Below are 18,092 nucleotides of genomic sequence, written 5' to 3' on the forward strand. Positions count from 1 at the left end.
TAGCTTTAAAAAATGATTAAAAGACAACTTAAAGACGTCTTATTATCTTTTAAATATCTTTAAGATATCTTTTGACCTTTCTGTGCAGTCTAGGATTTTTTTCAAATATACTTGAATATACTATACTTTTTTCGAATATAATTTTCAAATAAAAAAACATAGATATTTTTCGTTTCATGCATTTTATATAGTACATGTAACATATACTATAGATACGTGTACACGTATGCGTAAAATGGAACTGATTGATAAGAGTATTGAAACGCAGTATCACATACTTAGAAACTGTTGGCATCTCTTTCTAGTATCTGTATACTTTGTAAAAAACATTTAAGTAAATAGATAATTCAATGATTAGTCAAGAATTTGATGTTATGAAAATTATCGTATCGTGTTAAAATTTTAAAATAAAAAAAATTGAAAAGACGTGTTACGTCCTGTCGGCCACGTTTTTCCTCCCACGAAATGAACAATAATCGTCCGATCGGTCACAAAAAACGGGTCGCGCAATAGAAAAGAACCGTTATTATCAAATAATGTTTAGACCTACTAAAAACGATATCTAAATAAATACCGGAAGGGATCAATAACGAAATCCTCTAAACAACGAAACAGACAAACACAGCTGCATAATCTTAAGAAAGAAACAAATAATGCCGTTACGTCCTGTCGGCTCCACGTTTTTCCTCCCACGAAAATGAAGCAATAATCGCCCGATTAATCATAAAAAGGATCGCGCGACGAAAAATATTTTAAAACATTGAAAACGATGTCAAAAAGAAACGACCGGAAAGGACCGATAGTGAGATCCTCTAAATGAATAAATCGACAATTACAGCTGCATAATCTTAAGAAAGAAACAAATAACGCCGCTACGCATTGTCGGCTCCACGTCTTTACCTCCTATAAAGATAAAGCAATAATTGCCCGACCAGTCATAAGAGGGCCGCGGAACGAAAAAATGTTTTAAACATTGAAATCGATGTTCAAAGAAATGACCGAAAAGGATCGATAGCGAGATCCCCTAAATAAATAAATGGATAAAAACAGCTGCATAATCCCAGGAGATAACCAAATGAAGAATCTCCAAATTTCCTAAGAGGCCGTACAGAGCCCACCAATCAGCAACAATCAAAAATAAGGAAAAGAAGGATCTTACCGAACCACAGCTTTTTACACGTCAAAATCTCAAAAATACTCCCGCCCAAATTGTTAACACGCCCTCAAGATTTAATATAAAAAGGGAAGACTCGCGCATTACGAACACCAACAAAATTAAAATCAGTCGATAGTACAGCGTCAGATTCATTCGGCACAGATTTTTCAGTCGTTCGCTGACTCAAGCAATTCGTTTTACACTGCGGGAGTTCCGATTACGTCTTAAAACCTATTAGAGTCAGTGCTCAACAATGACCACCCGCCGAGCAAGACCTACAACTGGGGCCACAACTACACCAGCAGCTAAAACGCAACCAATCTGCCTAAGTATGCCTAAAACCGTGCCGACCCGCCGATTCTCGCGAGCAAATCGAGACAATAGATCGGACGACATGACCGTGTGCGAAATCGCGTCGTAACGTACATAACACTGTTCGCAAATCTTTATTATTATTTTTTTTCTTATTATAAACTATTGTAACACATACCAACCAGGATAAAATCTTTAGAATCGCACTCGTTCCCCCTCTTTTCTGGTTGATGACCTCCGTACTTATGTAACACCCGCGATCCACACACACGAACACACACACACTCATATAAATAATTTTAAGGCCGATATCAATAAGGTTATATGTATAATGGTAAGGATTAATTGAATAAATGTTAATCTAAAAATTAAATGATCGGTAAACTTATTTAAGTCCCTCACTCTTTACAAGCGAAAGATCACACTTGGTCCCGTCCCGCGTAAAAGAGATTCGATTCTCTTACCAAAAAGGGACCACCGAGAGAGCGTTCGCATAACAGAGTAATAACGACACCCATCGTTTACCTGTTTGCTAACCTGCAGCTCGCTCGACCGAGTCACTCGTCGATAAGACTTTTGACATCGGAACAGTTCTTGTTACGCCCTTCCTCTGACCCATCCTCTCTACGGGCCTGGACGTAACAGACGCGAAGAAAGCGATTTTAGCCATATATTTACCAATCTATTGAAAGTAAACTAACAATAAGAAAATTATTTTATTTACATTTACAGAATCTAAAAGTGTTTAAGAAAGCTCTTGTTTACACTTTTTTTCAAAAGTTTCTCTTATTTAAAATAATTTACCCGGTAAAAAATTTCTTATATATAATTATATGTAACAATATAAAACAATATATATAACAATATAAAAGTATATAGAAATATATAAAATTCTGTATAAGTTATATATAGTTATGTATAGCATGCATAATTTCGTATTATCGTTGACTGACATTTAACCAACATTAATATAAAATTATATATAATTATACAATAAGTCATATATTATTATATATAATTATACATAACTTATATAAAATTTTATATATTTCTATATTATTTTATATGGTCATATATCATATATCATTATACATAGCGCATTACAATCTTTACAATGTATTTTATAAACGACATTAGTTCTATTGTCAATGTGTAATCTATCTTTGCCGCGCTTTATCAATGTATTCAGTTTATTAGTTACAATCAAAGCAACGTTTAAACCCGTATCAAGTATTGAACGACGTAAACAAAAACTAAAATCTTTAACGTAACCCGGTAAAAAATTTCTCATATATAATTATATATAACAATATAAAAGTATATAGAAATATATAAAATTCTGTATAGTTATGTATAGTATGCATAATTTTGTATTATTGTTGATTGACATCTAGCCAACATTAATATAAAATTATATATAACTATACAATAAATCATATATTATTATATATAATTATACATAACTTATATAAAATTTTATATATTTCTATATTATTTTATATGGTCATATATCATATATCATTATACATAACAAATTTTTTACCGGGTATTATTATCAAAATTATTACACACTTTATATCAATAGCAATATCACTATCAAAAAATTATATCATTTTGATTACTTTACTGTAAAATAATGTTCAAAAATTTTTAGTGTTTAGTGTAAAAATTTCACCTTGTATTAAAAAAATGTTTATGTAAAGTTTATATTGTATAAAAAAAAAGTAACGGAAATTGTAACGATTCGTTACTTTTTGAGTAACGGTAACGATAACGAGTTACTTTTTAAAATTAGTAACAAGTAACGGTAACGAGTTACTTTTTGGAAAAAAGAACGGTAACGGTAACGAGTTACTTTTATAAAGTAACTTTCCCAACTCTGATAATTATATATAATTTTATATTAATGTTGGCTAGATGTCAGTCAATGATGATACAAAATTATGCATACTATACATAACTATACATAACTTATACAGAATTTTAAATATTTGTATATACTTTTATATTGTTATATATAATTATATATAATTATAAATTTTTTACCGAGTATGCAAAATAATCTTTCGTTTTCACGTTGTATGTGATAAATAGGAAGCAAATTATTTTATCAAAACTGATATAGTTATTTTTCGACTTATGTCTACTAAAGTTATAAATATTTACTCAAGATAGTGAGTATTATCTACAAACATCCTATAATCTTTGTATATAACAAACTCATCCTAAAACAACTAAAAACTATTTTGCACAATCGAATAAAAATAGTGAATTTTAAATTTATATAATGTTGCAAAAAATATTTATAAGGCAACTAATTGCATGAAATTCAAGGTTATTAGATTAAAATCGCTAGTATTTGATTAAGAGACAACAAAATAATTAAAAACGACCAAACTAGCCAAAAAATTCCTTTACTTAATACCTCGACATTTCATCGATTATGTCCTTATCTCCGATTCTGGCTGACATTGTCATGAATGATTTAGGGTCACATTGTTTAAATTTGTTAAGTTTTAACGTCTCTGTCTATTATAGATATGTTGACGACATTTTTGCAATAGTTCCACGCACAGGTATTGATAAGATGTTAGAGACTTTTAATAATTTTCACCCTCGCTTGAAATTTACATTTGAAATAGAACAGAACGATTCCATTAGTTTTTTAAATACAACGGTTTTGCGTGTCAAACAATACACTTATAACCAACTGGTTTAGGAAGCCTACTTGGTCGGGAAGATATATAAACTTTCATTCAAACCATCTAATGAAATATAAAATCAATACCATATATAATCTTGTAGATCACGCCTTACTGCTCTCGGATATTAGATTCCACAAAGAAAATATAAATATTGTTTGTAAAACGTTGCGTAATAATTGTTTCCCTGAACAATATATTAGGCGACACATTCAAAAAAGGATTAATATTCTAAAAAACCGTAAAATCAACAATGATCATAAATCCACGAAAAAATTGCAACCGAACAACTTTTTTATGCCATTACCTTCCCGGTAAAAAATTTGTTATGTATAATCATATATGATATATGACCATATACAATTATATAGAAATATATAAAATTTTATATAAGTTATGTATAATTATATATAATAATATATGATTTATTGTATAGTTATATATAATTTTATATTAATGTTGGCTAGATGTCAATCAACAATAATACAAAATTATGCATACTATACATAACTATACAGAATTTTATATATTTCTATATACTTTTATATTGTTATATATAATTATATATGAGAAATTTTTTACCGGGTTACGTTAAAGATTTTAGTTTTTGTTTACGTCGTTCAATACTTGATACGGGTTTAAACGTTGCTTTGATTGTAACTAATAAACTGAATACATTGATAAAGCGCGGCAAAGATAGATTACACATTGACAATAGAACTAATGTCGTTTATAAAATACATTGTAAAGATTGTAATGCGCTTTATATAGGCCAAACTAAAAGACATTTACGCACGCGACTTAAAGAACATTTTAACAATATAAAATTGCATCCATCATGTCAATCTGTAATAGTAAACACAGAGCTGAATATGGACATGAATTTGAGTGGGATAGTCCAGGCATTTTACATAACGAAAAATTTGTCAAAAAGAGAGAAATAGCGGAAATGTTTTTGATCAAGAAATTTAACACCACAATTAACCTGCAAAGAGACACTGAAAATCTAAATAATATTTACAACAAGATAATAAAGGTCGTTTGAAATGTTTTTAAAAATTGTCAGTTTAGTTTTAAGAATCGTCTAGACAAGACGTGTCGCTTTACTGTGTTGTTTTATCTTACTAATATCTCACATTAATGAGCGAAATGTTTAATATGTTTCACTTTTATGACACGTTTTATTGCATCCTTTATTTTATTTGAATATATGTATTAATTAGTTTTGTCTTTTATCGATTGTATTTCATTTTATTGTCTGCACTGAATTTATTATTAATTTTGTATTCATTTGTAACCTTTGGCTTTTAGTAACACTTGAAAAGGACCAGAATTATGGTCGAAACGTCGTGGTATTAAATAAAGGAATTTTTTGGCTAGTTTGATCGTTTCTAATTATTTTGCTGTCTCTTAATTGTATAAAAGTATTTTAAAATGCCAAATCTCAGCTTTCAATTTTATTTATTCTCAAAGATATTTTTATTTCAAATGGCATCACTTCTACATCGATCGTAATAATTTGATAAAAAATTTTCAATACTGAAATCATACATAAAGTTGATATTTTTTTTATTTTATTTAAATTATTTTGTAAGTTTAAAGTTTCCTCTTTAAAATAAGTTTTTAAAAGTTTAACTGTAATTTGTTATTGTAATTTAAAAAATCAAGGAATGTTCAATTTTTATCAATAATCTAATATGTCGTAAGATTAACGTTATGCAAAATATACTACAAGATTACAGTTGTTTACATATATTAATTTTTTTTAATATAATATAATTTACTTCTCAATTCATTCAGTACCGTTTTAAAACTGATATTATTTGAATTATTTTGTTTTCAAAAATATCAAACCATCATTTTTTATTAGCTTAAATCACTCATTGTCGGATACTTTTATGCAAGTAGGAAAATAGGAAATTCTTGTTTGAAGAATAGCAGAAAATTTGAATTAGCATTATGTGTATGTGTGTCGTAAGATGTCGCGAAAATATAAATTATAAATCACAGTTATTAGTCTTTAGTTTATTATCAAGAAATTTACCTTCAAACAAAAAAATCAAAATTATAGATATTTTGATCGAACATTAAGAGAATCATCGATATTAAGAAATCATTAATCTTTTTGTTAAATACTCTTGTTATCACTATAAGACAATTGATGTAACAATTAATAAAGAGTCATATTACTAATGCTGGCAGTATTATTATAGATTAATACTGAAAAGAATTGAAAATTCTGATCATTTTAAATAACATGGAACAAATATTACTTCAATATTTAAACTAGCATATAGCATTTAAAAAGTATTTTAAAAAATAAATTTTAGGTTTATAGAATATCTGAAAATTAAATTAAAAATTTTTTCAAATGTACATGATTTCAAAGTTAAAGTTTTTTATCGATTATGTACGATATATTTGAAAGTATAACAGAATCAAGGAAAAAACTAATCTTAAGGAGATTTGAAAAACGAGACATTTTTTGGTTTTAAAATACTTTCTTGATAATCGATTATCTTATTATAAGGTTACAGAAATTTGACTTTCGCCATTTTTACTACCGATTTGAAGAAGTGCTTTAATATTTTTCTAAGAATGTATATAATTATATACATATTTAAAAACAAATTATTTTATTAGAATATAACTCTTATTTTAAAATCTTGTATATAAAGATTGTAATGATGTCCTTATTTTATATTTATTTAATTTTTAGATGGGAATATGTTGCTGCAAATATTTGGGAAAAGTGTGAGGATGGTACACACAACCAAGGTTGCGGACCCCAAGAAACTTTCAAGACATACTCCGATATTCGTATTGCTTATTAATTACTTTTTATTACCTATCTTTTAACAAAAACTATATTAATTTACATTGCTCTATATATATATACAGGGTGTCCCACCTGAAAGTGGCCACCCCTTTTATCTTTTAAATTAAAAGAGATAGACCATAACAAATATATATGAAATTAAATGGCTTGAACTAAACTTTATTGTGAATATAGTGATTGATTACAAAATTTATCTGTATTGAAGAACGGAGAAGTATGCATAATTTTTTTATAATAATGTAGATATTTTGATATAATAAAAGTTGTAGCACTGTTTGAAACAAATACAACGATGTATAATTTAATGTAAATATTTTGCAAATTATACGAAATTTTCTGGTTTGAAATATCGCGGGCGACGTCTATCATTTCATTTTCGGCCCTGCGATATGGCCAACTTCTGACTTGCATTAGAAGTGACGTAAAAAAATGACAACATGCATACGTCAATTTCTAGAGCCTTCTTCAGTGACTTTAAAAGTTAAATATTATTTAATAAAATTATGGTTTAATATTTGTTTTAATTCGAATTGCTTGATTAAAAATCGGTCAATTATTTTAAGGCAAAAACTGCTAACGTTAATTACTGCTCGATAAAAAATTTCTTATGTATAGTTATGCAGAATTGAATATAATTATACAGTATTTTACACAATTGTGTAAAAATATGTATAATTATAGATGACACCGTATAAAACGTTATGTATATTTATATATAAAATGGATTGATAGCTGCAATTAGAATTATGTATACATACTTATACACAATGCCTGCAACACATTTTATGTATAATTATATATAATTATATATAATTATATATAAAATGGACAAATTTCGTATATAAATTTGTATAATTAGATACGACCATTTTTGTCTGATTATATATAAAAAATTTTTTACCGGGTGTTATCTAATGTTATTATAAAAAGTAATATAAATTGTAACAATACATATTTTCAATACTTACATTTCGTCTTTAAAGATCGTCAAAAGTTACAACGATGAAGACTAAGTTCGGTAAAAAATTTCTCATATATAATTATATATAACAATATAAAAGTATATAAAAATATATAAAATTCTGTATAAGTTATGTATAGTTATGTATAGTATGCATACTTTTGTATTATCGTTGACTGACATCTAGCCAACATTAATATAAAATTATATATAATTATACAATAAGTCATATATTATTATATATATTTATACATAACTTATATAAAACTTTATATATTTCTATATAATTTTATATGGTCATATATCATATATGATTATACATAACAAATTTTTTACCGGGATCTAGTAAAATTAATAGAAAATCTTAAATTATTTTATTATTAAGAAGCAAATTCAGCATCTAATTGTGAGACACTAGGTTTTTGATTTAAAAAATAATTTATAAAAAGCCAGTTTTACAATGGGTGCGTTCGGGGAGACACTGCCTAGCGCTATTTAATGCTATCACTGTTCGGGGAGTTAGCTAGTAGCACTACCAAACTACGTGACGTCACTGATGATAGTGTTTTACGTAGCTCCGTAAAGTTAGCCGAACCACTTTGATTTTTTTATAATTAAAATTAACTAATTGTTTGGTCATCGTTTGTTCATGATTGGTCATCCAATTAAATCGTTTAGTCATTTATCGTTTTTTTTAATTAAATAATTAAAATTTCGAACTAAAGTTAGCCGAACATTTTTATTTTTCGTCCAATCGAGTTAAACAAGAGCTTATTCGATGCAGAATCGTTAGGTCATCACGAATAAATTCTTTCATAGTTTATCTGAAAAATGAAAAAAATTATGTGCGGTAAAATGACGACGGGCGACGTATAGTGACATGGACGTGCGCTGCGGTCACGCGCGTATGCGTTTTAGTAACTTACACAAAATTTTAAATAAATCCTTTTTAATAAATTCTTTTTATGTTACTATGCAAGTTGCAAACCCATGTGGAATCGTATATGCATTGCAAAGTACATGCTTAGATGGGAATGCATAGGGGGACGGGGCTTCGCCCAACAAAACTTGAGAGCGTAGAAACTACCAAGGCTGACAGTACTGTGTGGAAGTTTCAATGCTATTTTCCTAAGCAAATGCTATTTGACTGAAGTGCTGTTAGGCAAATGGCTCAATGAATCGTGCATCGATGCATTCAGTATTTATTTTGTAAGATTATGAATAAAAAATTATAAATATAGTGTAAGAGTTTGAACATAGGTTGAATTAAAATTTTACATTGAAACTTTCACACACAGTACTATCAGCTTTGGTAGTTTCTACGCTCTCAAGTTTTGTTATACTTTTTTATGGGGACGGGGCGAAGCCCCGTCCCCCTATGCATTCCCATCTAAGCATGTATTTTGCAATGCATATACGATTCCACATGGGTTTGCAACTTGCATAGCTACATTATTAAAAAGGATTTATTTAAAATTAAAAAAGATTTATTTAAAATTTTGTATAAGTTACTAAAACGTGACCGCAGCGCACGTCCATGTCACTATACGTCACCCGTCGTCATTTTACCGCACATGATTTTTTTCATTTTTCGGATAAACTATAGATAACCAAACGTTGTAAAGAATTTATTCGTGATGACCTAACGATTCTGCATCGAATAAGCTCTTGTTTAACTCGATTGGACAAAAAATAAAAATGTTCGGCTAACTTTAGTTCAAAATTTTAATTATTTAATTAAAAAAAAATGATAAATGACCAAACGTTTTAATTGGATGAACAATCATGAACAAACGATGACCAAACAATTAGTTAATTTTAATTATAAAAAAATCAAAGTGGTTCGGCTAACTTTACGGAGCTGTTTTACGTCATCATCTTGCGCAACCAACGCTATTCCTTCCGAAGGGTGTGTTCGGGGAACTCGCTATCACACTACCACCCGGTAAAAAATTTGTTATTTATAATCATATATGATATATGACCATATAAAATTATATAGAAATATATAAAATTTTATATAAGTTATGTATAATTATATATAATAATATATGACTTATTGTATAATTATATATAATTTTATATTAATGTTGGCTAGATGTCAGTCAACGATAATATAAAATTATGCATACTATACATAACTATACATAACCTATACAGAATTTTGTATATTTCTATATACTTTTATATTGTTATATATAATTATACAGGGTGTCCTAGAACAAGGACCTTCCGTCCGTAAAATGACGTATTCCTGACACAATTTTAAGACAATTTTTCCTTTACCAAAATTTGATTTGAAGCGTAGTTTTTGAGTTATAAGCAAAAATAGTTAGCAAATCATACGTCAAGTACAGAAGGCAGGCAGAAGTGGCGCGGCGCACCGCGAGCCTGGACGCAGCTGACCGTCCGACGGGTGATTACCGCCGCATGAGTCGCTAAAACTATTTTATCTTATAACATAAAATTATGCTTTAAATAAAATTTTGGTAAAGAAGAAAATGTCTTATAATTACGTCAGGAATAAGTGTTCCTTAAAATAACGTTGGACGCTGCGATCAGCTGATTGCTACACGCGATGTTGTTTCTCAGCTGAGCCGGAAAATCAATATATCGATCAGTCTGAAGTCGTTGACGACAATGTTGATGACAATCGAAGGAACGTCGCCATCGCGGAGGCGGTTATTTCTCTCTCTCTCTTTCTTTCACTCACTCTGTTGTTTCCTTTTACGCACACACTCAAACATATACACATCGCGTGTAGCAATCAGCTGATCGCAGCGTCCGATGGCCGGCTTTTCGGAACAACTTTTGGTCATTAAAGTAATGTTATTTTAAGGAACACGTATTCCTGACGTAATTATAAGACATTTTCTTTTTTACCAAAATTTTATTTAAAGCATAATTTTATGCTATAAGATAAAATAGTTAGCGACTCATGCGGCGGTAATCACCCGTCGGACGGTCAGCTGCGCCCGCGCTTGCGGTGCGCCGCGCCGCTCCTGCCTGCCTTCTATACTCGACGCGTGATTTGCTAACTATTTTTGCTTATAACAAAAACTACGCTTTAAATCAAATTTTGGTAAGGAAAAAATTGTCTTATACCCGTATTCATAGTCCGTCCTTATCTCAAAGGTGGAGGAAACCTTAATGAAGAATTCTTTGAATCTCCAAGGCTGTCTTATTTCATAGATGAATCTCGAGTCTTCCTTCCAAAAGGAAAGAATATTTTAGGGATTTTTAGGGATTTACTAGAGACAACATTGTTTTACGCGCTTGCAACTAATTTCACGTATAAACTTTCAAGTGATTGAGTTACAAATAAGTTAAATTAAAAGTATATTTATTTATTATTTTTTGTGCAAGTTGTGATCGCATTGCAAATATAATGGATAATAAAAATGTTCATTATACGGAACGGGAGAGAATGCTCTTGGCGCAGCTTGTTTCAGAAAAAAAAGCTATCGAAAATAAAAAAACAAGTGCTTCAGATGTAAAAGATAAGGTGGATGCATGGGAAAGAATCACAAAAAAATTTACTAGCGAAGGATGTACGCCTCGCTCTAGCAAACAGCTGAAAAAATGCTGGGATAATATGAAACAAAGGTAAAAATAATGATTATACTAATAATTTTATTAATGATGAGGCTATATAATTATTTTAAGTGCACACATATTCTTCTTCCTATATACACTTTTATATACTTGGCTTGTTATATAATATTTTAATAATAATTATATTATTAATTAATTATTTTAGAAAATGAAAATTAAATACGACAATGCGGCACGAACGGCTTATAATAGGTGGAGGTTCTGCATCAGTACAATCGAATGATCCAGTGATGGCATTCATGGATGCAACAAATGCAAATTTAGATGTCGAAATTGATTGCCCATTCGACAGCACAGCAGTATTTGAGAAAGAATGTATAAGCACTACATATAATTCTTGTTTTTTTATTATTCTATTATTATACATATATGGTAATAATAATTTATTCTTTATTTTTTGCTTTTCAGATAATGTAAAGATGGATTGTGCGTCTCAAAGAATAGTCATCGAAGATGAAAGTGAGAAAGAGAATGAGAACATTGATGATATCTGTCATGAAGATTATATCCATCAAAATATTTTATCTACATCATTTAGCACCCCAAAAGAAAAAATAGCTACTTCAAGGAATAGCACATCAGTAGAAAAAAGGGCCACATCAAGCATAAACAATGCATCAGAAAAAAAAGTCACTGCAAGTGTTAACGCATTAAAAGGAAAAAAAGCTACTTCAAATATTAAAAACATACAGGTAAATTTTATGAATTAGGTTATATTAATTTTTTAACAGATTATATAAATAATTATTATTATTATTAATATGAATAAGATTTTATTGTCATTTTTTAAAATTAAGGTAGAAAAAAGTACGTAATAATCTTTATTGCAATAAATTAATGATAATGAAATACTAATAATAAAATAATTTTGATTTTCAGAATATCCGTGACGAAAAAGAGTTACGATTAATAAAAATACGCGAAACAATTGAGCAACAGCGCGAGCTTCATCGTAAAAAAATAAAGATTGCTGAAACAGAGGAGCAGATTGTTCTTGTAAAACTTTTGAAGGAGGAAGAAGCGCTCAAGAGTAATACATGTAAATAATATATCTATAAATATGATAAAATGACTTTTGTTAATAATATGCTATAGATACAAGTTATGTTTTTTATTATATATTTCTATATGTTTATATGTATTTCAGTTTACACAAAGTTATGTAAAATATTTAATTATTTTTATAAGTGACTAAATAACTATAAGTGTTCTTATAAATAAATGTTATTCTTGATAATTAATATAAAATTCTATGTTTGTTATCAATTTAATGGAAATATATATATTTCTTACAAACAATTAAATATTGTCTGTTTATATTTTTAAACGTCACTTTGAGGGCTGTGTTTTGTTGATAATCATTGTCAGTATTGAAAATCTAAAGTGTATGTGACAAATTAAATAGATTTACAGTACTGTCAGTGAATACCAAAATGCGGTTTATATAAAAGAATAGTTTATAGAGAGAAAGAGAGAGAGAAAGATTTGTTATAAATAAATATAACATTCTTTAGGTTAAAATTTATACTTAATATATTATATATTTGTTTTATTTACAATTTGATCTTGTATGTACAAATCTAAATTTATTTATACAAATTAATCTTAAATTTACATGATGACAACATTATTGTTAAATCACTCATTGCAGATATAAAATGAATATAAAAATATAATTATAATTCGCTATTCTGTTTTACGAAAAATGTGTTAAAATGAAAGCATTTCTGTGTGCAAGTCCTACTCCATTTTGTTCTTGATTTATAATGTCTTCAAATTGTATATTCTCATACAACTCCTCTTCGATTACTTCCTCCAGATTATGTTGAATAGATATATTATGTAAAACTGCAGTGGCACAAATAATTGCCACCGATGTGCTCAACTTTGTTCTTAAACCATAATGCAGACATGGAAATCGACGTTTCCAAACTCCAAACAGTTGTTCAACGATAACTCGTATTTGTTTATGTGCAGTATTATACCGAACTTCTGCATCTGTCTCAGGTCTTAAAACAGGCGTCAGTAGATAACTGCGGCATGCATATCCACTATCACCAAGTAAAATTCCGTTTAGATGTCCCAACTCTAAACGACAGCGCAAACCGCTTCTATCAAATATTACAGCATCATGAGTTGAACTTGGATGTCTAACAACTATATCGAGAATTTCTCGTTGAGGACCAGCTACAGCCTATAAAACAAATATATCATAAAAATTAACTTCATATAAATTTCATGATTATTTAGCAAAATAAAACCGTTGAAAAAACCTGTACATACCTGTACATTTAAAGAAAACCATCCTTTTCGATTTCGGAATATCTCTCTATTATTTCCTCCAGGATTCGCAATACGTATATGGGTGCAATCGATACATCCTATTATGGATGGAAAGTTGGCCATTTCATAAAATTGATTTTTATTCCTTCGACATTTTTCTTCGATGGAAAAATTAATATATACACTTAAGTGTGACACTAAAATTCTGGAAACTCGTGCAACAATTCTCGATACTGATGCTTGACTGTATCCTCGTAAATCTCCATTAACAATCTGCAATTAAAACAGCATATAAATAAAATAAAAATAAATTATCTATTTTAATTTATATATATATATATATATATTATAGTGTCGGAACAAAATTTACAAACCTGAAAGCTACTCGTTGCATAAAAACGCAGTGTTATTAAGAGCTGCATTAACGGAGAAATCGGCAGTTCTCGATTATTGAACCGTCTTAACTTATCATTCACTAAAGGTAATAGGATCTCGATTATGGCTCCTTTGTTGAATCTATATCTTTTTCGAAAAGGAACATCTTCGAAAAATTCCATGGGATTTTCCCAATCACGAATATATCTTTTCGCAAGTCGCAACAAAATCCGATCCTCTACATTTTCATCTTCAAATCTTTCGTCAGAATCGTTAAAAAATTCGTAGAGTAATAATCGTATTGAAATGTAGAGGATTTCGTATGAAAATGTAGAGGATCGGATTTTGTTGCGACTTGCGAAAAGATATATTCGTGATTGGGAAAATCCCATGGAATTTTTCGAAGATGTTCCTTTTCGAAAAAGATATAGATTCAACAAAGGAGCCATAATCGAGATCCTATTACCTTTAGTGAATGATAAGTTAAGACGGTTCAATAATCGAGAACTGCCGATTTCTCCGTTAATGCAGCTCTTAATAACACTGCGTTTTTATGCAACGAGTAGCTTTCAGGTTTGTAAATTTTGTTCCGACACTATAATATATATATATATATATATAAATTAAAATAGATAATTTATTTTTATTTTATTTATATGCTGTTTTAATTGCAGATTGTTAATGGAGATTTACGAGGATACAGTCAAGCATCAGTATCGAGAATTGTTGCACGAGTTTCCAGAATTTTAGTGTCACACTTAAGTGTATATATTAATTTTTCCATCGAAGAAAAATGTCGAAGGAATAAAAATCAATTTTATGAAATGGCCAACTTTCCATCCATAATAGGATGTATCGATTGCACCCATATACGTATTGCGAATCCTGGAGGAAATAATAGAGAGATATTCCGAAATCGAAAAGGATGGTTTTCTTTAAATGTACAGGTATGTACAGGTTTTTTCAACGGTTTTATTTTGCTAAATAATCATGAAATTTATATGAAGTTAATTTTTATGATATATTTGTTTTATAGGCTGTAGCTGGTCCTCAACGAGAAATTCTCGATATAGTTGTTAGACATCCAAGTTCAACTCATGATGCTGTAATATTTGATAGAAGCGGTTTGCGCTGTCGTTTAGAGTTGGGACATCTAAACGGAATTTTACTTGGTGATAGTGGATATGCATGCCGCAGTTATCTACTGACGCCTGTTTTAAGACCTGAGACAGATGCAGAAGTTCGGTATAATACTGCACATAAACAAATACGAGTTATCGTTGAACAACTGTTTGGAGTTTGGAAACGTCGATTTCCATGTCTGCATTATGGTTTAAGAACAAAGTTGAGCACATCGGTGGCAATTATTTGTGCCACTGCAGTTTTACATAATATATCTATTCAACATAATCTGGAGGAAGTAATCGAAGAGGAGTTGTATGAGAATATACAATTTGAAGACATTATAAATCAAGAACAAAATGGAGTAGGACTTGCACACAGAAATGCTTTCATTTTAACACATTTTTCGTAAAACAGAATAGCGAATTATAATTATATTTTTATATTCATTTTATATCTGCAATGAGTGATTTAACAATAATGTTGTCATCATGTAAATTTAAGATTAATTTGTATAAATAAATTTAGATTTGTACATACAAGATCAAATTGTAAATAAAACAAATATATAATATATTAAGTATAAATTTTAACCTAAAGAATGTTATATTTATTTATAACAAATCTTTCTCTCTCTCTTTCTCTCTATAAACTATTCTTTTATATAAACCGCATTTTGGTATTCACTGACAGTACTGTAAATCTATTTAATTTGTCACATACACTTTAGATTTTCAATACTGACAATGATTATCAACAAAACACAGCCCTCAAAGTGACGTTTAAAAATATAAACAGACAATATTTAATTGTTTGTAAGAAATATATATATTTCCATTAAATTGATAACAAACATAGAATTTTATATTAATTATCAAGAATAACATTTATTTATAAGAACACTTATAGTTATTTAGTCACTTATAAAAATAATTAAATATTTTACATAACTTTGTGTAAACTGAAATACATATAAACATATAGAAATATATAATAAAAAACATAACTTGTATCTATAGCATATTATTAACAAAAGTCATTTTATCATATTTATAGATATATTATTTACATGTATTACTCTTGAGCGCTTCTTCCTCCTTCAAAAGTTTTACAAGAACAATCTGCTCCTCTGTTTCAGCAATCTTTATTTTTTTACGATGAAGCTCGCGCTGTTGCTCAATTGTTTCGCGTATTTTTATTAATCGTAACTCTTTTTCGTCACGGATATTCTGAAAATCAAAATTATTTTATTATTAGTATTTCATTATCATTAATTTATTGCAATAAAGATTATTACGTACTTTTTTCTACCTTAATTTTAAAAAATGACAATAAAATCTTATTCATATTAATAATAATAATAATTATTTATATAATCTGTTAAAAAATTAATATAACCTAATTCATAAAATTTACCTGTATGTTTTTAATATTTGAAGTAGCTTTTTTTCCTTTTAATGCGTTAACACTTGCAGTGACTTTTTTTTCTGATGCATTGTTTATGCTTGATGTGGCCCTTTTTTCTACTGATGTGCTATTCCTTGAAGTAGCTATTTTTTCTTTTGGGGTGCTAAATGATGTAGATAAAATATTTTGATGGATATAATCTTCATGACAGATATCATCAATGTTCTCATTCTCTTTCTCACTTTCATCTTCGATGACTATTCTTTGAGACGCACAATCCATCTTTACATTATCTGAAAAGCAAAAAATAAAGAATAAATTATTATTACCATATATATATAATAATAGAATAATAAAAAAACAAGAATTATATGTAGTGCTTATACATTCTTTCTCAAATACTGCTGTGCTGTCGAATGGGCAATCAATTTCGACATCTAAATTTGCATTTGTTGCATCCATGAATGCCATCACTGGATCATTCGATTGTACTGATGCAGAACCTCCACCTATTATAAGCCGTTCGTGCCGCATTGTCGTATTTAATTTTCATTTTCTAAAATAATTAATTAATAATATAATTATTATTAAAATATTATATAACAAGCCAAGTATATAAAAGTGTATATAGGAAGAAGAATATGTGTGCACTTAAAATAATTATATAGCCTCATCATTAATAAAATTATTAGTATAATCATTATTTTTACCTTTGTTTCATATTATCCCAGCATTTTTTCAGCTGTTTGCTAGAGCGAGGCGTACATCCTTCGCTAGTAAATTTTTTTGTGATTCTTTCCCATGCATCCACCTTATCTTTTACATCTGAAGCACTTGTTTTTTTATTTTCGATAGCTTTTTTTTCTGAAACAAGCTGCGCCAAGAGCATTCTCTCCCGTTCCGTATAATGAACATTTTTATTATCCATTATATTTGCAATGCGATCACAACTTGCACAAAAAATAATAAATAAATATACTTTTAATTTAACTTATTTGTAACTCAATCACTTGAAAGTTTATACGTGAAATTAGTTGCAGGCGCGTAAAACAATGTTGTCTCTAGTAGAGAGCCTATAATCAGAGTGGTGACATCAGGAGAGGTCCGCGATTTTCCAGCGAAATTGTGCGAGGGAGAAAGAAATATGCAAAAAAGAGAAAGAAATATGCGAAAGAGACAGAGACATATGCAGTCTTTGTCTGTAACTCTGTCTGTTATCTGTTAGTAAGGTTAAGATTTTCTGTTAATAATATATTGATTGTCTAAATCTTAATTACAAAATTTTTACAAAATGGTTGGCTGTACAATTCCTTTTTGTAA

General features: G+C 28.9%; 2 protein-coding genes across 2 annotated transcripts; one reads left to right on the forward strand and one right to left on the reverse strand.

The window, feature by feature from the left end:
• Window positions 1-11,449: 11,449 nt before the first annotated feature.
• Window positions 11,450-12,682, forward strand: LOC140674016 (uncharacterized). The gene is made up of 4 exons (XM_072907325.1): window positions 11,450-11,576; window positions 11,731-11,900; window positions 11,994-12,277; window positions 12,465-12,682. The coding sequence occupies exons 2-4, from the start codon at window positions 11,753-11,755 to the stop codon at window positions 12,630-12,632; spliced, it is 600 nt and encodes a 199-aa protein (XP_072763426.1). The 5' UTR covers window positions 11,450-11,576; window positions 11,731-11,752; the 3' UTR covers window positions 12,633-12,682.
• Window positions 12,683-16,374: 3,692 nt separating this feature from the next.
• LOC140674022 (uncharacterized) lies at window positions 16,375-17,603 on the reverse strand. The gene is made up of 4 exons (XM_072907332.1): window positions 17,483-17,603; window positions 17,159-17,328; window positions 16,782-17,065; window positions 16,375-16,594 (listed from the first exon to the last, which is right to left on the reverse strand). The coding sequence occupies exons 2-4, from the start codon at window positions 17,304-17,306 to the stop codon at window positions 16,427-16,429; spliced, it is 600 nt and encodes a 199-aa protein (XP_072763433.1). The 5' UTR covers window positions 17,307-17,328; window positions 17,483-17,603; the 3' UTR covers window positions 16,375-16,426.
• Window positions 17,604-18,092: the final 489 nt, after the last annotated feature.

This window comes from Anoplolepis gracilipes, chromosome 15 (assembly GCF_047496725.1).
Source record: "Anoplolepis gracilipes chromosome 15, ASM4749672v1, whole genome shotgun sequence".
Lineage (NCBI taxonomy): Eukaryota > Metazoa > Arthropoda > Insecta > Hymenoptera > Formicidae > Anoplolepis > Anoplolepis gracilipes.

Bases quoted from the DNA above. Each gene is read 5' to 3' on its own strand.
- LOC140674016 (XM_072907325.1), top strand. From the start codon at position 11,753: ATGCGGCACGAACGGCTTATAATAGGTGGAGGTTCTGCATCAGTACAA. The intron at 11,901-11,993 runs GTATAAGCACTA...TTTGCTTTTCAG, and splicing joins AGCAGTATTTGAGAAAGAAT to ATAATGTAAAGATGGATTGT. The intron at 12,278-12,464 runs GTAAATTTTATG...TTTGATTTTCAG, and splicing joins CAAATATTAAAAACATACAG to AATATCCGTGACGAAAAAGA.
- LOC140674022 (XM_072907332.1), bottom strand. From the start codon at position 17,306: ATGCGGCACGAACGGCTTATAATAGGTGGAGGTTCTGCATCAGTACAA. The intron at 17,066-17,158 runs GTATAAGCACTA...TTTGCTTTTCAG, and splicing joins AGCAGTATTTGAGAAAGAAT to ATAATGTAAAGATGGATTGT. The intron at 16,595-16,781 runs GTAAATTTTATG...TTTGATTTTCAG, and splicing joins CAAATATTAAAAACATACAG to AATATCCGTGACGAAAAAGA.